Below are 22103 nucleotides of genomic sequence, written 5' to 3'. Positions count from 1 at the left end.
AAAATACATGTGGTATAGAAGCTGTCTGTCCACACAAAAGGCACACGTGTATTGGGAGCAGGAACAGTGAAGGTTAGCCAAGGCAAATTTATTTCTATGGGTAACATTTAGGTGCAAGTTGTAGGCAAATGTGCAACGTTTTTATAGGTGTTTATACACAAACTTTATATAAAAAAGGGAAAACAAAAATCATTGTTCAGTTTCATATTATACTAGTTTGATCCATAAAAAGCAAAATTAGAGCATTCCTAATTTAAAATCCATCCGTTATCTATACACCGTTTAATCCTCACTGGGGTCGCGGGGGAGCCTATCCCAGCTGACTTAGGGTGAAGGCAGGGGACACCCTGGACAGGTCGCTAGTCTATTGCAGGGCCTAATTTATAATATGTTTATTCATCTTACAAGGGTTCAGATAAAGCCGCTGGCTTGTACGATCTATTTATTGCTTGTTATAATAAATGTGGTGCCACGTTTCTCCCCAGTTTTGATTTCATAAATGTAGATTATAACAAAGCAATGCATTAAGCAGTAAAAAAGATCATAGCATTTGTATGAAAAGAGAAAAGCTGTTAGGTTGTGTTACATGTATTTTGAGTCCATTTGGGTTTCCCACAAATAAACAAATGTACAGAACATTTAGGATATGTCTTAGTTACCCGAAACTTAACTTAGTCATCTGATCAACACAGAGAACAATGTGCATATCAAATAAAGATGAAGAAGTAGAATCTCCAGCTTGTAAAAGAAGAACGAAAAAAAGAATTCTAAACTCCTAAAACTACGTTTTTATTCATCACACGTGTCTTATGGAAAACACATCTAAGAAAAGCTGATTGGAGTTAATAAAAAGCAGTAATAACGTATGAAAGTAAAATATTGACCCCTAATGAGAACAAAAATAAGAAAAGTCGACATAAAGACCTGCTGAGGTAAAGATCTCTACTCCTTCCTTGCTGCAGAAACAAATTTTAATTCAGAAATGATAACAGAGTCGGTGTTTGCTAACATGCTCACAATAACAATGTTACTGTGCTGATATTTAGCAAGAACAATGTTACCATGTTCACCACCACAGCATGTTAATGTGCTGGTTGGCATTAAACACAAATGCAGCTGAAACTGATGAAAAAATTGAATAGACAGGTTGCTATTTTGACACGGTAAAAGTGCTGCATTTAAATACAGAAGGTCAGCAAAGTTATTACAATTCTTCCTCAGAGGAATTTGAGCGTCTAATAAATTTCAGGGCAAATCATACAATGGTTGTTGAGCGCTTTCACTCAAAGTTACCAACTTTGTGGTGGTGCTAGAGGGGATCTCAAAAGTCTGTAGGATTGTAGGATACATCATCACATTACTAGTTATTGGTCAGCCTCAGAGAGGATTTTAAATAAATGTACAATCTGAGTGAAAATTAAATGTAAATATTGTACCAACAGGAGGACACTGAGGCCTCAAATGGTAGCAGTGGGAATTTTTTACTTTGAGACAGGTTATAGCTGTAATGATGTTCACTGATGGGTCCCTGTGTTTGTGGCTGTAACACATTAGTTTAAAGTAGGTGTAACATTAACTTTATGTAGGGGTTGCGTTTGTGCAGTGAACTGACACGGTCAAAGGTAAACAATTTCCCCCTGTGACGCTTCATGCAAATATTCTGAGGTTGTATCAGAGTGAAAGTTTCTTTTGACTTTGATGTTTCACTTGCACAAATGTAAGAGTTGCCTTTAAACATACAGGAGCTTTTGTTGCTCAAATCAGGTTTCTTTTTTTTCATGAACTGAGTCAGTGTATCAGACCCGTTGTCCCGAGCACGACTGAGAAAACGCCAAACCATAAGTTGCTCACACTCGGCAGAACTGTACCCGCTTTGGAGCAGTAAACAACTCTGCCATCCAGAGGCTGTGTGGGTCTGAAGATATCCGTCATTGGCTGTCCGGTCCAAAACCGACACTGTTTAACTACTGCATCCAGCTGGAATGGAGAGGAGTAAAAAAGAATGTAGGTGACTGAGCAGCTAGAGAGGTAAAGCAGAAGGGCAGAAAAAAGTTATAGTTCAGCATTTACTGTACCTGAGGTGAGAGTCAAGATATCAGGAAAGTTTTATTTAACATCTCTGCACCAAACTTTTTTTTTGCTGTGACTTATGCTGTTAACTTATTAAGTCATTTAATTAACCATTTACAGGACTTCAAAAGCCTTGACTATATCTGTAGTCAGCTTAAAGGTTGCTTACCTGTCGACTGCTGATGGACAGGGTCCTATGAAAAACCGTCCATGCGACTGCCTGCTCGCATCCTGGAGTCGTCATGGAGCCCACGTAGCGGTAGTAGCTGTGAAGGTCCTTTGCAGCTGGAATAATGTCACTGAGGCGAAAGTTTGGGATCACTGTGCTGCTGCCTGAACGCAGCAAACCAGGGAGGAGAAGCAAAGTTGGGATTTAATAAAACTGTTAAACAGACTGAAAATAAGATCCAATTCAAGTACCAGACTACAAACAAGCTAACTATGCCAGATTTTTAAGCCTTTTACATTTAATTACACAAAAATTCTACCATTGTTTTGCACTCGGCCCAACGCTGCTATTATTGCGTCCAAATAAGGATGATCATCTGTGGTTTCCTGTGAAGAGGACACCATCAACAGTATGGCACAAACTTAAATGCTTTGTGTTTGATAAACAATGTAGAGTTATGAAGATTAAAACATCACAATGTATTACCTCAAACAGGAAGGCGAGCAGAGCTATACCTGCCAAGTCATGTTCAGCCTCTGCCAGAGAACCATAAGGCTCCTTGATGTGGACGATGTGCAGCTGTACAGAGAGAAGAGAGTTAGAGTGTACTGGAGCACACTTTACAACACTGTGTGCACTGTGCAACACAAACCTGTGAGAAAACATGAACTGCCCTCTGATTAGTCTTAAATGATTTAATGAGTAGTTACAGTTTTCTATTCTGACCCAGCAAAATACCCAGCACATACAAAAAAAAAATGTTAATCAATTCTTTCTTCTTTTTTTTTTTTCCCACTGACCATTTAAGTACAGTAGTGCATTTTTTTAATGGTAATATGGCAGAAAAATGGGAAACACAGTAATGTCAAACCTGTGGGAAAAGCTTTGTTTATGTTAACATTTTTGCTAAAAGTTTCACAAATCTACCTCATATATCAATATTAACACAAGACCTCAGTAAATCCCAGTACGTATGGCCTTGTGACATTGTTTTATAGTGTAAGAGTGCCATGCAAACTGCAGCGACTGTGACTAAAGCTGCACCAGGCTGTCATATTAAACTCATCAGATAAACAAAACGAAATATATTCCTCATCATGTAACTGAAACAAATGAACTGTTCTAATTCAGTGGCATACTAATGACAGCAACCATAATTCAATTTAGTATGTTTACAGTAATATTTACATTTCCAGTTTCAAAGTGCAACACACATCCACATATTTATCATTTACAATTTCATTTCAAGTAATTTACAATTAATTGACATGAAATGTTTTTTTTTTTTTTAAAAGTGAGTTATGATTTAAGCTGCTGTAATTCTGTTAGTCTTACTGAAAGAAACAACAAACCTAAAACATACTCTACTACATTTATCTTGTCACAAAGTATTAATCCATTTTCATGACAAATCAACCAACAGTTGAAACCTAACTGCATTAAAATATGTTTTGTAGTCAAACACACAAGTTGGCTACTGAGTGATGTACCTCCATGGGGAATCTCTCTCCATCGATGGTGTGCTCTGATCCTGGTCTCCCGTTTCCTCCCCAGTGGAAGTGAAACTGGGCGGCTCTGTAGTGACCCGGCAGAGCTCCTCCGGTCAGACGGACTGACTGAGGCAGAGCAAAGTGAGCTGCAGGGAAAAGAGGGACAAAACAGAGATTCAACATGAAGCAAAAAAAGCTGGTAATACAGCTTTTTATGTCTGTTCGGCTGGACAAATTGTGTTCCTCATTACCAGAGTGTCCCTTGTTTTGCACTGTAATGTTGATGGTGTTGGTGTGGCCGATGAAGTCGAAGGGTGGCAGGGCGCTGTTGATGTGCACTTTGCTGGTGACAATGTTAATTGGGGACTGGCGTAATCCTCCACAGCTGGGAAACTGAGCTGCCCAGTGGCTGGGGTCTGAAGCACACAAACAGCAACAGCATCATCACATTTTAGACTTCAGTGACTGAACAGACGGCTGCCTCACAGCTGTTCTTTTATTTTCCTCATAGACGCTGTATTTTTAAAGCTCCAGAAGCTTTATTGTAAGCCAACATTGTAAAAATTACAGTTTTTGTCTGTATTTTTTTCAAACAATTTATTGCTATTGTACATTTTTCCAATTAAAAAAACAACAACTATGTAATAACTAGTAAAGTAACAGAAAAAATCCATAGTTACATATTGTCTTTCAGAATAAAACAAAAAAATAACCAAAAACTGTACATAATGCCAATATCCAAAATCTGTATTTTAAAAAATTGTTCACATATGTTTAACTATAAATTTACTTTATTTTCACTGTATTTAAATCTGCAATTATTTTACAAATTTCTGCCGTTATTTAAAAGAAAAAAATATGTATATTAAATTGAAAAATGGTCAAAATAAAAAAATTAATTGTCTTTTTTTTTTTTTTTTTAGGTTTTTCTATATGTAATAAAATTACAGGTAATTTCTAGTGAAATCACTTCTTTTTATATATATGTTTTTGGACATTACTGTATTTGACCTTATTTTAACTTATCTTTCTGTTTATGTTTTGGTTCGGACCTTTTACTTCTCACTGACAAAACAAACTGTACCTGCGCCTTGTGGCCCTTTTGTCAAAATGTTAAGTCACATATTCTGTTTCTTGGATTTTCCCTTACTGCACATTGCTGTGGAAAAAATGAATACATTTTTAAAAAGAAGACTATCTGAATTACCAAAATGTTGAACTATAAGATGCATTATTAGAACCTGCTTAAGTCTATGCGCAGATGTTTCCTTTGCACAGTGAGAATGAATCTGAGTGATGAGAGTAGAAGAAGGGGGCGACTGACGGAATGTCTCAAATGCAATGAAAACACTTGAACAGCTCTGTTTGGAAAGATCCGACTCTAATGTCTGAATTCTTCATTCATAGTTTGAATGAATGAATTAATGCCATGCACTAATCACTTGATAAAAAGCAGTATATGAAGGTTTGTTTCTATTTTGTCAGAAAACAGTTACATCTGTGAACTAACTCCTTTCACATCCCACTGCTTTAAAGCCACCTGCAAAAGGAAAGGTTGTGTTGAAGGGTAAAAATCACAGAGACAGCACAAATCAGAGTTTAGCTTTGAGGATCTTTCACACTTTGGGGACTCTTTCCATGTGTTCTTACCTCTGCATGTGTCATCACAGGAGTACTGGCTCTGGTAACACCACTGAGCTGCAGAAAAAGTACAGCACACAGGTCAGATTCTGAACCACACAAACACACACGCCTACAGTAACTACAGTACAGCATAGTCCAGTTCAGGTTAGTTCTCCATTGTGCCAAACAAGCTGGCTTTGTGCAGTTAATAAATGAGTATTAATCAATGTCACATTCACGCCCTATTAGCCACAGTGTTTTCTTGTCAGTCAGCAGCCTCACCAGCTGATCTGCTCATGCAGCTGAACTTTGACTAGTCAGGATGTGCAAAACATCTTCTCTCTGCCACACACATGGAGTAGTATTATCACTTCTTGCTGGCTTTCAGCTGCCTTTATGTGTATGCTGGTTTCATATAAATTCTCAGCTAACACCTAAACAAAACAAAATATGACAGTCGGTCACATGCAACCAGACTGCTGAGCTGCAAATGATTATTCATCCACCTTGATGGCTAGAAAACAGTTGTATTTATTACTACCTTTTTACTGACATGGCCTTCATGTTTTTCACCAAGAAAAAGAAATGTTACATTTTGCATTTTCCCCCCCAATTGCCTTGTTGCAGCAAGACACAAAAAACTTGTATAAACAGGTGACAAAACGCCTGAACTGTGGAGTTAAAACACAAAAACAGGAGTTGCATTCTCAAAACTGTCCCCCTAAAACTGTTCATATAATCAACAAAATCACCGGTGTCAGAAAGCCAACCAAAAATTCACTCAAGTCAGCAAAATGACAGCTTTACTGCAATACTTTTACGTTTTCATGAACACCTGGCTGCACGACATCTTCTACACAATCATCCCCAATCAGATTCCTCAGATAAAAACGCTTTTTGGAACAAATCCAGCCTCTGAGTGTGGCCTAGACGTCAGATTTGTATTTGCAATTCTCAACTGAAATAATAAACAAGAAAGATTTGATACAAACTGCTGCAGTAGTTTTGCAAAGCTAGATGCTGTGCTTTTAGATTTTACCAACTCATATTCACACACCTGATGAGGGGGGTGTACACAATGTTACACTGGTGGCTCTAATGTTAAGGCTGACATTACATTTCTCTTCATCTGGAATAATTTGGACAATACTAGATGAAAAAATCACAAAGGACATTTAATAAACAAATCACAACTGACTTTATACACACTCTGATTTAAACTGCTTGTGATAACAACAGCAGCTGTATTTATTTTATTATTTTTATCATATTTTTTATTTTATTGCAATTTCTGAATTGCCCCAAGGGGATAAATACAATTCTTTGAATTGAATTGTGATCGTACCATCTGCTGTTGGCAGTGGAAAAAAAATGCCATTATAGATTTGCAAGCCACATTACAATAAATCAGGATGTTACACTTATTTTACGGTGCACATGAACACAATTAGGATGACCCATTATGCTTTATTGTATTTCTACTCGACAGTGAGTTGAGGAAATGCAGACTGATTTTAATCTTTCAGACAGGTCGGCTGTGTGCTGTGCAGGAGTGGTTGTGAGTACACTGATTGCATTCACCGTGAAGTGAATGTCCAGCTTTATCCAGCTCCTTAACTGCCTCTGCAGCGCTGCATTAAACGTGTCCATCCAACAGGTGCTGATGAAGTCATTTAGTGTTGTGTGCTGCGGTTGTGTATTGTGTTGCTGATGTGAATGAAACTCCAGTGTCTGACTCTGCGGTGGGAATGAAAGCCGCTATAGAGAACCATTTAGCTAATATAGGGACACAGATTAACCCGGCTGCCTCCCACAATGCCATTCTTTGAAAGGGGACAACAGTTCTCACCAACTGAGAACAATGCACAGGTGGAGGTTGGCTTTCCTCCACCTGGCTCCGACACCTGTGTCACACTAAGCAGCAGAGAAAAGTCAAACCTAAGACAATCCAGTAATTACCCATCACCTTTACTTTTTTTATTTAATATTTTTTAGTTTTTTCCCAACTTTTTCTGTACCAAAATGCTATTTTTAACGAACCCGCACCCAAGAAGAATCCATGTCTTACGTTACATCAGACTTCAAAATCCAATTCATCCACGACCCAAAATCTCTGTGTACATCAATGCATCAAAATAAAATAAAAATGTTGTTTATGTGACACAAATACACATCTCATATGAGATTGGCATTGGTTTAAGTTTTAACCTCAGTGCACCATGACAACACATTCTGCACTTTGCATACATTTTAATGGTCAGTTTAACCTAAAATTCTAATTTTTTAACTCTTATGAAGCAAGAAAATAAATATTTCGTGTTCATGTTACATAAAAGACAAATATTTTGCTATCTTAACTATAACTTATACAAGCCATATGTACAAGCTGTTGGGAGTTACAGAGTGGTTTACAAACCACTTCAGCCCTTGACATTATGTAAATTTGAAAAGATAAAACAACACATTCTTCCTGGACCAGATGATAATTTAAGTCCTAAACCACTGAAAACAGTTCACTTCTGTACACTGAGGATTTTCTTTTTTCTGTTCTGTTCTGACCAATAGCCTGTGGTGGGTACTGAAAGCAAACTTTCAAAAAGATATCCAGTTGATATTTGTGAGTCTTTTTTTTGACTTTCTAACTCTTTTCTTGGGAAAAGAGTCAAAAACAATGAAAAAAAAACAAAAAAACAATGAAACTAAAGTTGCAAAAACTGGCAAATTAGCTACTTAGTCACCATAAAGTTGATCTGCAACCACTGTCACTATTGTGGCTATTCAGTTTTGTTTTTTTTAAGTAATTTTAAGCCAAATACCAAACAATTTCAGCATGTCAAATGGGAGCTATGGCAGCTTTTCCTTATCTGACATAATGCAAATTAAATTGTTTTGTGGTTTTGGACTGATGGTTTGACATCTGATGACTTTGTGAGCACTGTATTAGTTTCACTGGTGTTTGCAGACTCCTGTTGTTGTTTTATGACATGTTTTACACGTCTTTAATATATGTTGGATTTATAAAATGTATTATTTCCAAAGTTTTATTTGAACTGTTATGAAGAGTTATGAAGTAAAATTTGCCAGTAAGGTATGAGGAAAGAACAAAGGTTAGAGGAAAGCCAGTAAAAATCAGTATATATTGCTTTTTGGCCTTCCTCCTGGTAATTATCTTGCCTGTCCCTCAATTTACAATCCATGTTGAGAATCATTGTGTTTAATTAGGTTTTGATGTAAATGTTTAAATCACTTTTATTAGGCATTCTAGTTTATCTATTTGAATTAAATTAGATGAAAACTAATAAATGAATAGAATGAGTGGGCAAAGAGTAAACTAGGCCCACAAAACTTAACCAAACCACGACTTTTATATGTAGGTTTAATTGTCTTGTGCTGCAGGTTTATGTGTGAGTCTGTGTCCTACCTGTGCACTGAGAAAGAAGAAACAGCAGAGTGAGGAGGTAGAGAGAAAACCCCATGATCAGGACCAGCACGGAGACGAGAGGAGCTCCTCATACACTGAATTTCAGCTGCCTTCACATGCTGACTCGGAGCAGCATTTGAAGGTGGGAGGGAGACGATCATGAGTATGACAAAAGGTGTGTGTGCATTAGTCTCAGAAAGACGCAGGAAAAAAGGGACTTGGAGAAAATGTCCTCAGCTGTCAGGTGTGTGAAAGAGGAAAGACAGACACCTGGTGGCAAGAACAGTTTAGTGTTTTTCACTGCAGCCTCCTTCATCAACCTCCTGTGAATATTGAGATTTTAGAGCATTAACACACATTTAAAAGGGCTAAAATAAATATACTTACTGTACTATTTTTTTTTACAGGGCTTGCTTTTGAGGGAGATGACAGGACAGCTCAGGATAAGCCTAGACAACAAAAAATAAAGTACAATAAAGTTTTTAAGAACAAACATGGTGCTTTTTCTTTGTTCTTTTTCACATTTTTAAATTGTCAGCACTGTTTCCAAATTGTGCTGTTGCAAATATTCATCATTTGCAGTTAGTATGAAACAGTGCAAAGCAAAACTCTCTGCTTGATCATCCATCCATCCATCCATCATCTATACACCACTTAATCCTCACTAGGGTCACGGGGGGCTGGAGCCTATCCCAGCCAACTTAGGGCGAAGGCAGGGGACACCCTGGACAGGTCACCAGTCTATCCTGCTTGATCATTTGACATGGAAATATCACTGAATACCGAGCACAGTTGTTTTTTTTAACTCCTGTAGGTTGAGTTTTTCAGCTTACAAATGGCTCTGAAGTGACTGCTGGTTAACATGTTGTCTTAATGGGCTGTATTTCAGTCACAATTTAATACCTGTTCCATTGTCTGACAACAGAAACAGCTTCATTGGGAATTCAGCTGTATTAAATAATGTACTGAAGCACAACAAGCCACACAAAAACACAGAAACCCATCCAGTCCTTGTTGGCTGCAAATAAACACATTTGAATTGTACCTCGACTTTACAGTTTCCCAGAGCTCTGACCTGTGGCCATACAATCAAAGCTAATGACAGTGTTAGCCACATTACCTGTACAAAGTGCTGACATTGTACCGATAATGTGCAGTTATTGTGAGGACATTATCATCAAAAATAAAAGTAATCCACAGGGTCTTCAGTTCCTCAGAGGCTGTCAGTGCATGAACACTCTTGTGTTCACTCTTAGAGCCATCAGCAGTACATCTGGCATGTTTTGCTTGTAACTGAGACATTTTATAGTTAACAGAAGCAGCTCTAGGAAGTAACTGAAGCTGGTGAACTGAAAGGTAGCTGCTCATTCTGAATGGCTCATATGGAGAGCGAGCAGTGAGGGGAGAGGATATTATACAAATTTTGAGCTAGAAGACTATTGGTTCATGGTGACACATGGCACTTTTTTACTGGCTTGTAAAGCTGGGAGACCAGTTACAGTTATTTGTAACCCAGGACAGAAAATTAAGAAACCAGCTCCAACAAATTATTAACATATTGACATAATAATATGAGAAATTAATCAAATCACAAACTAATACATGTAGGAATATATTTATTTGAATATCAATATAGAAATACATGTATATATAATCAATAATTAATTACAAAGAAGTTAAAATTTTAACGGTGTCATAAAACACATTTTAAAACTGCTGTTGTTGATTACCAAACAGTTTATATTGTTGTTTCTGGCGTTTTTTTAAGAAAATGAAATGAAAACATTTTTCATGTGATCCTGTAATCTGTCAACTCAAAGGCAGAAAAACTTTCTGAAATCTCAGGGACACATTGCCTTCATCTCTGCCGTCAGTAGGCAGAAATGGAAAAAACCTTCGCTGGGCAGAAATGATCAAGTACCTTCAGTCTGTAGTTAAAAGCTGATCCTTCATTAAAATGGACTTCTGGACCTTCACAGGAATGTTTGTTGGTCCCTAAATACTACCAGTCCAGTGAAATAACCTGGAATCCTGCTCTAAGTCTTGCAATAGCATTACAACTGGCGGTTACTTCATTAAAAATCACTCCGAATTTTCTATACTTAAGTATGCAAACCTGATCTAACAAGTTAAAATGGAACGTAGTGATGCTGAATACAAACGTAAGAGTCATACAAGAGAATAAATAATTTCCTTCATGAAACTAAGTCGCTCCCTTCAGTGAGCTTCATAAAACTTCTCACACCGTTACTGAAATGTAAAATGGATTAAGGCAACACCTGAAACATTCTCTGGGTCATTGCAGATTGCTATTGCAGATACTGGTTTGATTCGTGTGGAAACTTGTTGATGTGATATTATGAAATTCAACCGGCTCTGTCCTTCTTTATTGGAGTAAAGGAGATGGAGGACTTGCTGTGTAGGAGGCAGCAGGGTGTCTTCAGGAGACATAATTCTGAAAAAAACAACACAAGCAATTAGAGGCTTTCCTGTAATTGCTTTCTTGTTCTGCATTGCAAAATGGCTGAGGAGTATCGGGGAGGTAAGCTGTGATGTTTTGGCCCACTGCTGCAGCTGAAGTGGAGAGATTTAACGCCCTGTTTAAGTCCTGTCTTGTGTTTGAGTGTGAAGGTGAGGAGAAATTAATTTCTGCCAACAGTAGAGGGCAGAGAAGACAAAGTATTGCCATCTGTAACTCACACCAAAACAGATATACCGCAGCATAAAAATACTCCATCAAAAGCAAACGTCCCTGAATCAAAGTTCATATACTGAAGGACGACAAATTAAAGGAAAAACTTGAGCACATGAGTGAAGACACATGACTAATCCAAATCCACACAGTGCATGGTGCAGTTAAGCATTTAACATCCATCTATGTTCTGTGGCCTGTAGAAAAATGCTGAAAGGCTTAGTAAATTCAGATTTTTGGGACTTTGAAAGAGGGTTCATTGTTGGGGGACAGATGGCAGGAGATTCAGTCACATAGACTGTTCATCTGGCTTCAATGGGAACAGTGAATAAAATGACATCTGCATCAAGATCAATGGAAAAAACATCAATGAACAGATGATCAGACTGTCAACAAGAACAGCCATTCACAGTTGCATAAAGAGGGATAATATAGGAGGGCTGCAGTGCATATACTCCTCGTTACAAAGATGAATGCACATTAGAGAATTCAGTGAGGCAAAAAACACAGAGATAAAGAGAAAATTGAAATGGTCAGATGAGGCATTTTTCACTGTATTGTCCACAAGAGGTTGAGTGCATGTTTGGCAAACTCCAAGAGAACTTCATAGACCTGAAAACCCTACAGTGATGTCTTCCAGTTGCTAACCCTTAAGAATGAAGAGTAGAGTCCAGCTTTACAAAGAACAATACATAAAAAATAACTAAACCAAATGCTTGAAGATGGTTCAGTCATTTGTGTGTCTGTATCAGTGGCATTTCTTTCTTCAGGCTTTCTTTCCCCTTAATACAAAATACAAACATACTAAAGCCATGATTTGTCTTTTCTGCAATTTTTAGGGATGAAAATGGAGTCACGTTCTCTGTCCCTTGACCACTCACCTGAATCACAACAGCAGCCACCACAGCCAGCATAGCGAAGACCATCATCTTCTTTATCCAGCCCAGGTCGACGGTCTTCAGGATGAAGAAGCGCGCCCAGCCCAGCTTCTTGGCTGTGTGAGGTGGGTACCGCATGCTGTTGGGTCCCTCCATCTTCAGCTGTTTGACGAGACAACTGCGCAGGTGGCTCAGCTGGTCAAAGCTGAACTTGCCGTGGTAGCAGCCCATACCACTGTTTCCTGTATGTGAAATATAGAAGCAGATAGTTTGATTGTATGGACGCATACTGTCTGTCAGTCAACACAATCACAAGTCACTTTCATTTCTTTATTCCTCATTCTGCACAGCACTGTGTCAGCTCCAGAGAAAGGTCTGGCTATGCGAGATGATTCCCCTTTTAAAGGTACTGTTGCCTTGTCAAAAATTCTTTTGAAGTAGGATCCAGCGTTTGAGTGTAAGCTGCCAAAATGAACTGCGTTATTGTTTAAAACATACCAAACTGGATATTTCAAGGGTATAAATTCAGGTTATAAAGTATTTGGTATTCTTTAGAAAACTGTTAATCAGTGATGCGCTGTGATTTATATTTGTTGGGCTTTAAAGCATTAAAACAAACTGTTTGGTCTTTTTGAACCTTGTGTGAATGTGCACAGAGGAGTGTGCAGCCTTTGAAACTGTTCTGTTTAACGTCATATTTTTTAAGGACACCGTCCTACCTCTCACATGCCCAAGTAACGTGCACATTTGCTCAGTAACACCTCTGCCCCAGTGCAGGGTAAATGAGCAAATAAGTAAAAGAGAGAGTAGGTCAACTCATTTGAATATTGTCTCACCGACTCCTCCGAAAGGCAGAGAGCTGAGAGAGAAGTGCACGAGGCAGTCGTTGGCCAGAAATCCTCCGCTAGAGGTCTCATCTCTCATTTTGTCTATCACCTTTAGAGAAGAAAAGGAAAGAAAAAACAAGTTGACCACGGGTCTAAATCTAATTGTTGCTTTCTACATGTTACTTTGTTGTCTATGCATACAGTGAATTGTGTCTTATACCTTTTTATCAGTTGAGAAGACGTAGAGGGCCAGAGGTTTCTCTCTCTTGTTGATGAACTTGATGGCATCCTCCAGACCGCTGACGGACAGGATGGGCAGCAGAGGTCCAAATATCTCGTCCTGCATCACCTTCGCTTCTGGCTTCACGTCCCGCAGAACTGTGGGAGCTAAACACAAACCAGAAACATTACTCATCATGTTATATGTGCAAATTGCCTGAATGAAAACTAATAAGAATAATCCTTGAATATGCTTTTGAGACACCTGGACACATTCTCAGGTTGTCGTGTCCTCAGCTACTCTAATCCTCCGTTGCCTGCAGCCAGTTTCCATCTCCTGCCTTGTGTGTTTTATTGTTTTTAACTGCAGAAGTGGAGAGAGGTGCCACAGCCTTAGCAGACCTTTACCACCTGTAGTACATCAGGTGCTCCAAATGCTCTGATAAGACTTCCTCACTCTGCCAGAACATAGACTCTGCCCATGAATTCCATGATTCAGCTCTGGCTCCTGAGCTTCCTGCCTTGTCTGTCTTATTCCAGCTTCCAGACCTTAGGATCCCTCTCTACCTATCTCCACCTCTGACTGGTTAAACCTTTAGCCTAAGACCCCCATCAACCTGCTGTATTAAAATAAACTCTCTATTTAAGAACCTCTTGTCCTCCTGCCCTTGGTGTCTGCATAGCCCCATCTTTTTTGCAATTCAGCTATAAGGGGAAAAAAACTCAAGCTTGTTTGTATTTCTTTAAACCAATCACAGTCATCTGGGGCAGAGCTAAGCCAAGGATGAAGCAACGGTGTCCCCTAAAAGTAGGGATGGGGGATTATTTTGCTGTAACAAATGGCGCTACATCCAGTGACTCAGATTAGGTTGATAATTCCTAAATTGATAATCATGAGAAAAGTTGGGCTCTGTCAGAAATATTACCAATGTAGCAGTCTGACTCGTCATTTTCTCCTCCTGCAGCGATGGTGCTGTCGGTCACCATCTCCATGATCCTCTTAAAGTGGCGCTGGTTGATGATGCGTCCGTAGTCAGGGCAGGTCTTTGGGTTGTCTGTGTAAAACTCCTGCAAAAATCATGTCAAAAAGTTAGAAATTAAATTAACTGAGGAACAGTTAGATTTCCTCCACATGAAGATCACAGGACTTTCTATTACAGGCTGAGTGATTAGTCATTTAGAGGCCTTTGATAATAAATCTTTTCAGTTGAATCAATGGATCTTTATGCTTCTTTAGTGTAAGGATTTTCCACTTAGAGCTGTCTGATTGAGGTCTTCGGTACCTTAATGGACTTCTTGACCTCCGCGATGACTCGATCCTGGATGCTGGGCTCGCAAAGGATGTAGTCCGGGGCGATGCAGGTCTGACCACAGTTGGTGTACTTTCCCCAGGTGATACGTCTACGCAGTAGTGGACAAGTTGACAGCAGAGTGTCAGCAAGGAGGAGTGATAATAGAGTAGAAACTGGATTTAAACATTTACATTTTTCTCAAAATATTTTATAGGAAAAGGAGTCAAATGGAAAATGAACACTCCGAGCGACTGTGCAAAATGAACATCAGTCTGACCTGCAGGCGAGGCTAATGTCACAGTTCTTGTCGATGTAGCAGGGGCTCTTCCCGCCGAGCTCCAGGGTCACAGGTGTCAGATTTTTGGCTGCAGCCTCCATGATTATTTTGCCCACTGTGCTGTTGCCGGTGTAGAAGATGTGATCGAACCTCTGACGGAGCAGCTCCTGGGTCTCTGGCACTCCTCCTGTTACTACAGGGTAAAGCTCCTGACGCACAGGAGAAGACATGCATTCAGGCATCGCAAAGGACTGGAAAACTGTTTTTAGAGCACACACACAGTTATGCTTCAAATCTTGCGAGATACATGGCAGTTTGGTTTCATTCTGTTTTGACAGTTAGCAGAACAAACAGAGATGAAGATACAACTGGCTGATGGTTATTTGCACATTATAATAGCCCAGAAAACATGTTGAAACACATATACACCTATTATGAGCTTTTGTATGCACAGCTGTCCCTTTAAAACTCATCTGGTAAACAGCAGGGCCCTAAAATATACTGTGCTTTTATCATTATGACTTGATTTGTTTTACACTGAATAAAATAACCTTAATAAATAAAAGTGTTTGAAGCCTGATATACTGCCTCAGTGCATATGGAGCCAGCAGAAAAACAGATGTTTAATGTGGACTATGACGTACAAAAACTATGACTATCACTTTTGTTAAACTGTAGTCTGTAAATTTGATCTAAATTTTGAAACAGAGGAGGGTTAAAATATTAAACTCTGCAAAGACTAGAACTAAACTGTTATGAACGTATGCATCAAGCTCAAGGAATTACAGCATTCTTACATTTAATGACCAACAACAGTGTCTTGTTTCCCTGTGTATTATGCTAAAGTTATGTCCTTACTTTGTCGATGTAAAGAGGCAGCAGGCGCTCCATGACTTTTGCAGTGTGAACACAGACCTCAGAGGGCTTCACCACAGCTGCATTACCTGGACAGGTAAAAGAGAGAAGGCAGCAGATATGACGGGACAGAAACACAGACTGTATATCATTATTTTTCTTTATTGCAGTTTGTCCTGTTTTCTCTACCAAGAGAGTGAACAGGTTTAGTTGGTGAAACTTCATGTAACTAAGAAGTCCCTTGAGATTAAAATCTAATTTTCAGGCAAGATCTGGCCAAGTAGGCACAACTTCGTAAAATCATAGCAAAAATGGTCAAATCAAGCGTGACAACAACAGACATAGGACAAATGAAAGCACAATAAAAATGAAATGAAAAACACTTTATTTATCCCAGAAGGGAAATTCAATAAAGCAGGGAAATTCAATTCAAACAAAAAATAACTGCAGGACTAAAAACACACAAAAACCAATCCAGTTTAGGAATAGCTATTTTGATTAGCTACATAAGGATGCTTCCTCTGAGTCTCACAGATTGTTCACCTTTGCCGTAACGGGCAGCCTCGCTTTCCTGTTTTATGGGTTTTTATTAATACACTGATTGCTGTTTGCATCATTTACACACCCTTAATGTTACTGTGGTTTATCTCAGAGAAGTCAAACCTAAATTGATTTGCACGTTTATTTGGTGTTATTTGTTACTGCTACATATATCTGGATTGTTTTTGTATCTTTGTATATATATCTATAGACTATATCAGTGTTTTGTGGCTTTCTGTTTTGCTGAGATCAGTCAGTGCATTTTTGCTGATATGACAGCATTTTACTGGGAGATAAGCAAAAGGAATCAGACTAGAAAGGACAGATCTTTTGTCTGCTTTGTTAATCTGCAACTATCATACACTGGAAGACGATAAGTTAAAAATCACAGTTCAAACTAGTGTCTTATTCTGCTATCACAATACATACTGCATGTTTTTACTGCAAAACATCTAAAACTATAATAATGTGTTCAAGCTGACAGTGTTCAAAATCTTTACACGTGGTTATTCTAGATAACTGAGTCAGTTGCCTTTCACCTAACCTTTTATTTTTATGATTGTGTATCTGTAAAGTTAATCAGAAGACTTCTGACCCACTGGACTGATATATGCGTTTATGTAAGATCTGATACTGCTGGAGCAAAGGATAAAGTCCATATTGTGCAAACATTTGTTGTATGAGCTGCAGTTCTCCAGCCTCCAGTGTCTGAGTCTAAACAGGATTTATCCAAATGAAATACAAATGAGTCGTCTACCTGCAGCCACGGTCATAGTACTAACACCCATAGCTTGAGATAAATAACTAACACGTTTGTAAAAAAAATCCTGCAGTGTCATGCTAACCAGCCACAAGAAAACTCCTCCAACTGAGGTTTGCACAACAAAGCAAAGCAAGCTGAGCCAAAACACTTGATTCACACCTTCTATACAAAGCAAACTGGGGGAGTTTGAGGGTAGTTTTACAGACACATATGACTTATTCATGAGTTCAGTCATTACTCTGGAGGTGGAGTTCAACCTGGTATGATGGGAACAATGCACATGCACGTTGACACGTGCAAATACACCAAAATCAGAATACAAAAATGACCTGAACATAACAAAAAAATGGCCATGCTAGATGGCATAAATGTTATTTTACTGTGACTCTGTTCCTAATCTCGAAAGCTCTGATCTCATTATTGCTGTATAAAGTTCACAGAGTGGCCTTTGACCCACTAATCTCAAGCTGAAAGAAAATAAAAGAACATTTGGCAATGCCTGGACAAAAAGGGAACTGGAGTGGTTATGATCACAAGACGAGGGAACACAATAGGCCTGGAAAAGGAAGAAAGAATAAAAGAGAGCTAAATACACACCCTGACAGAGCTGCTGTGGTCTTTGCCTGTTCGATCTCCAGTTACACGACTTTAAGGTGTCGCAAGGCCACAAAAATGCTGAGATATTATTACATCGCACACTGCTCCTTCACACACATCCAACAATACCTGCAGCGATGGCGCCGATGAGTGGCTGGATGGTAACAGCCCAGGGGTAGTTCCAGGCCCCAATGATCAGCACGACGCCCAGCGGCTCCGGCTTGATGTAGATGGTGTCTGAGAGGGTCAGCAGGTTCTTCTCCACAGACCGAGGTGCTGCCCACTCCTTCAGCTTCCTGATGGCCAGGCTGATCTCCCCCTCCAGGCCCAGAGTCTCATACAGCTGAGTCCCCTGCTCGCTCTGAGGACGAAGACCAGGACGTTAGACCTGCTCATAGCTTATGTCTGTTTCACGAAATAAATCCTGTTTAGATTCCAAAGAAAGCGTTAAAACTTAGTTGATCCCATTTCCTATTCAGAATTTCTGTTAATCAGTTTTAATCTCATCCTTTGTGGGGATCGTATTTGCATCTTAAACTTGCTCCACATCTGTCGTCTCTTGTGATGTGATTTGCTTTTTGGATGTCTTGGATTTTTCACACTTTGCATTCTGAAAAAGATTTTCTCAGGTGATGTTCAGATGATTCAGTTTGCAATTCTTCAGTTCTTATTCTCTACAAACATAATAATAACAATCCTTATTTGTAGAGGACATTTAAAAATCCTCATTGCACAGTGCTTCACATTGGCAGCAAGATAAAACAGACAAGTCATAAAATCATCAGGTTTTAATCCTCAGATGTTAAAATTAAGTGTAAGTTTAAAGCAAATTAAATCTCAACTCAGGAAAGGCTCTCTAATAAAAGTATATTTTAAGAGGAGACTTAAAGGAGCTGATGTCCTTGGTCAACTCAGTACAGAGCCTCAGGGCACTTTGTCCCCTTCAGTGTTCAGTCATGACCTTTTGTCTGACCTCCGCATACTAATAGCTGGGAGAGAAGCCAGGATTGGCAGACAAGAGTAATCTGTAATATACTACACTCTGTCTAAAGACATAGTTGAAACCAGTGTAAAGAAGGTTAAAACAGGAATGATGTGCTCACATCTCTTGGTTCTGGTTAAACCTTTTTCAGCTGAGTTCGGTTCAGTCTGACATCAATCAATATATTTTTGGTTCAGGCTGGTAAAAGTGCTGCTGCAGCAATCCAACTGTAGGGAGATGAAAGTGTCTCTCTCTGTCTTTAAAAGCCAACATAAATAGTATTTTTGAAATATTTCTAAGATAAAAATCAACCTTTTGCAGAGGTTTTGTCAAGATTTCTTGCGGCAGGTTTGATAGGATCCAAATGGGAACCAGCTGATCGTAGAATTGGTTTGTGATGTTTTACAACCTAATAATGGAAAAGATCTGTTTTGTGTGCGTTGAATGCTTGTCTTTATGAGTGCAGAACTGCGTAAACACCAAAGACCATAATCAAACCAGTCCACATATAAGTCTCATCCTTGTGTCTTGTATAATCTAAGACACTCTATACAAAATGTTATATCAATAAAAGCAAACAGCCTGAAGCTAATTTGCGACTTGTTGGACACCAGGTATCACTACTCACCTTGTTGAGGTCTTTCTTAATGGCATCTGCAATCTCTGTCTGTCTCTCGGTGAATAACAGCTGCAGGTTCTGCAGCTGGCGGATCCGGTGCTCCAAACATTTGGATCTGCCAGTTTCGAAGGCTTTCCTGGCTCGAGCCACTGCTTGCTGCTCCTGAGACATCCTTCACACAAAACAAAAAGTTCAAGATGTTTCAATCTGTGTTCTGTGCAAGAAGTGACACTGGTTAAGATGGAGCATTATTTTGTTTATTTGTGCACATTTGACCAGTTGTTGTCTGAACTGATTCATTTTTCAAGCAAAAATAATCAAAAGTTGACACATTTTTTCCTTCCACTTTGTCAAACATGAGGATTTGGTGCTTTTTTCTGCTTTATGTAATGAATATTTTGGAGTTTTAAACCATCCCTTTCTGCTTTAGGCAGCCAAAAAGAGAACTTTTTGGCATTTAGGCGAGATTAATCAGCAATTAAAATATTTGTAGGTGCTGAAGACATCACTCTTATCTATAAAATCTGACATTTCCTTTCAGTGTTCACATATAGAGACACCTCTGTTGAGATTAAAGATGGCAACAAGTACAACAAAATAGTAAAATGCAATTACAAGAAAAACACTTGTGTGTTTGTGTGTGTTGTGTGTGAGTGGGAGGAGGGCCAAAATTATGATAATTACAAATATAACATGGCAAAATGTAGTTGTTGTTATATAGATTATTTTCATATACAATAGATTATTTGCCCCACACACATATTGAACATAAAATATATCCCAGAGGCATTCTGCTTTTTGATGCATAAGTATCATGGTGTTGAAACAAAGTCAATTATTTAATGTATTTTACTCAACTACCACACGACTACTGGTTTTACACATTTTTTATTTTATATTTACTGTTGGATCCCAAACCTACAACTAAATTTTAGTCAGGCAAATTTGCATTTTATATGATTTTGTAGAGTTTTCGCCATAATATTATATTAATGTCATATAATGATATACTTAGATAACCTGACACTAAAAAGCACATGCTATGCTCTAAACTTTAATGTAAACTCACAACACCAATCTAATTTCTGTACTGCAAAGCACTCCGGCGCAACAGCTGTTGTTTTAAATGTGTTGTGTAAATAACAGGGATTTGACTCAACTTATGCATCCACTAAAATGTTAAGCATTTCATTAAATGGCATTTAATGCAGCACTTCACAGATTTGACCTTCAACACCTGTCATGAGTTGTAAATTTCAAAGAGCTGATAAAACACAAAGCTGAGTTAAAGGGAGCTCCATCTCATCCAGCTGCAAAGTTAAAATATTAGAGAAAAACTCAATATTTATTCAATTTTTTTTGATACTTGAAGTTTATTTTTTTCATAATAACTCTGGCCATTTTTTTGTCTTATTTTTTATATTATTTAAAACAACCAGCTGACATTTTGGGCTGAATATAGTAGAAAAGCAAGTAGTTTAAAACAATAGGAGTAAAAAATAAAGGTAATCTAGATGTAAAAAAAAATACAAATAAAAAAAAGAAATGAACAGTGATCTGCTTCTCTTCACTAACATATGGTAATCCATGTTCATATTCTTAATGCGTGTTTTACACTTATCCTTTCTGAGTATAACAATAAGGAGAAGATAAAAGGAAACCAACAAAATATTTGAATGTGTAATTTAGTTATTTTCAAAGAAATATAAAACAAATTCTTATTTACTGCAGTTATTCTTCTGTTTGACTTTCTGTTATTTCCAGATCTTCCACATAGTTCATAAAAGATCCCCAAACGTCTTCACATCCTTTTGTTCAGTATATAAGTTACTCTTCCTAGTTTGACACTAAACTGCATTGCAATCAAATGAAAACACATCATTTGTAATCTGAAGATCTGAACAGTGCTGATGCTGCAAAAACTACATGACAGTTTAGTAGAATCACCTAAGCACCAGAGTTCACCTGCTGACATGTATTTCCTCCTGATCTGTTATTGATTTAGTGAGATGCAGATTAAACGAGCATCCTGCTGCGTTGTTTGCAGTAACAGTCAGTGTGTTGTAATGTGACTGACTGTCAGCTGCTGGGTCACAGCTGAATGGAAAACTACACATCCGGGATCCAGCGACTTCCCTTCATTGTTTTACTAATAACTTTAAACAACTTTCTCTATAAAAGCTCCTGCTGATCTGCGTCCCTACAGCATCGATCCGCTGCTCCTCCTGTTATTGATCTACAGCGGTTACGTAATAGTAACATAATGGGCTCATCGCTCCTCCACACACCCGCTGCTCTGTTTGCTCACAAACCGAGAAAACACCTCACAGCTGCGTCTTTGTTTCATTCCTTACCTTTATAATTTGAGTTAATTTCTCGGGATCCTTCTCCGTCCGGATGGTGAACTGATCCGCAGCAGTGCAGCCGAACGACAACAGCGGCTCAGATCAGCCCTCCTTCCCCCCGTTAGGTCCCTCCTCCTCCGGGGCAGAGGGGCAGCACCTCCCCTCGTCTCAGCTAGTGGGAAATTCAGCTCTTCGGTCTCAGCCTTGACCACAATAACTGCCATTAACGGCTCACACAGACAAAGAATGACTCATGGTTTTAGTCTGCAGCGCCACCATCAGGTCAAAACTCGTCCAGGACTTTACTTTATGAGCTGCAATGTAATGATCCCACTGTGTGCTCTTTAGAAAACATGTCTGGTGAAAATAGTCTGATCAAGTTAAACTCTGTTAATCAAATTACAAAATCATGCACTGAAAATGTTAGTTAAGTAAAACCAGTGG

At 38.7% G+C, this 22103-nt stretch overlaps 2 protein-coding genes across 2 annotated transcripts; both read right to left on the bottom strand.

Moving 5' to 3' along the window:
- Positions 1-1452: 1452 nt before the first annotated feature.
- Positions 1453-9087, bottom strand: ca4c (carbonic anhydrase IV c). The gene is made up of 8 exons (XM_008288612.1): positions 8774-9087; positions 5380-5427; positions 3981-4145; positions 3730-3875; positions 2726-2818; positions 2559-2625; positions 2240-2403; positions 1453-1977 (listed from the first exon to the last, which is right to left on the bottom strand). The coding sequence occupies exons 1-8, from the start codon at positions 8826-8828 to the stop codon at positions 1789-1791; spliced, it is 927 nt and encodes a 308-aa protein (XP_008286834.1). The 5' UTR covers positions 8829-9087; the 3' UTR covers positions 1453-1788.
- Positions 9088-10372: 1285 nt separating this feature from the next.
- On the bottom strand, positions 10373-21781 carry aldh3a2b (aldehyde dehydrogenase 3 family, member A2b). The gene is made up of 11 exons (XM_008288611.1): positions 21669-21781; positions 19324-19486; positions 17843-18074; positions 15817-15902; positions 14959-15167; positions 14673-14790; positions 14316-14457; positions 13391-13557; positions 13180-13279; positions 12347-12585; positions 10373-11228 (listed from the first exon to the last, which is right to left on the bottom strand). Exons 2-11 carry the CDS (start codon positions 19483-19485, stop codon positions 11214-11216), a joined length of 1470 nt encoding a protein of 489 aa, XP_008286833.1. The 5' UTR covers position 19486; positions 21669-21781; the 3' UTR covers positions 10373-11213.
- Positions 21782-22103: the final 322 nt, after the last annotated feature.

This window comes from Stegastes partitus, unplaced genomic scaffold, assembly GCF_000690725.1.
Source record: "Stegastes partitus isolate 25-593 unplaced genomic scaffold, Stegastes_partitus-1.0.2 Scaffold567, whole genome shotgun sequence".
NCBI lineage: Eukaryota > Metazoa > Chordata > Actinopteri > Pomacentridae > Stegastes > Stegastes partitus.
The sequence above is the reverse complement of the archived record's forward strand: the minus strand, read 5'-3'. Positions and strand labels throughout refer to the sequence as shown.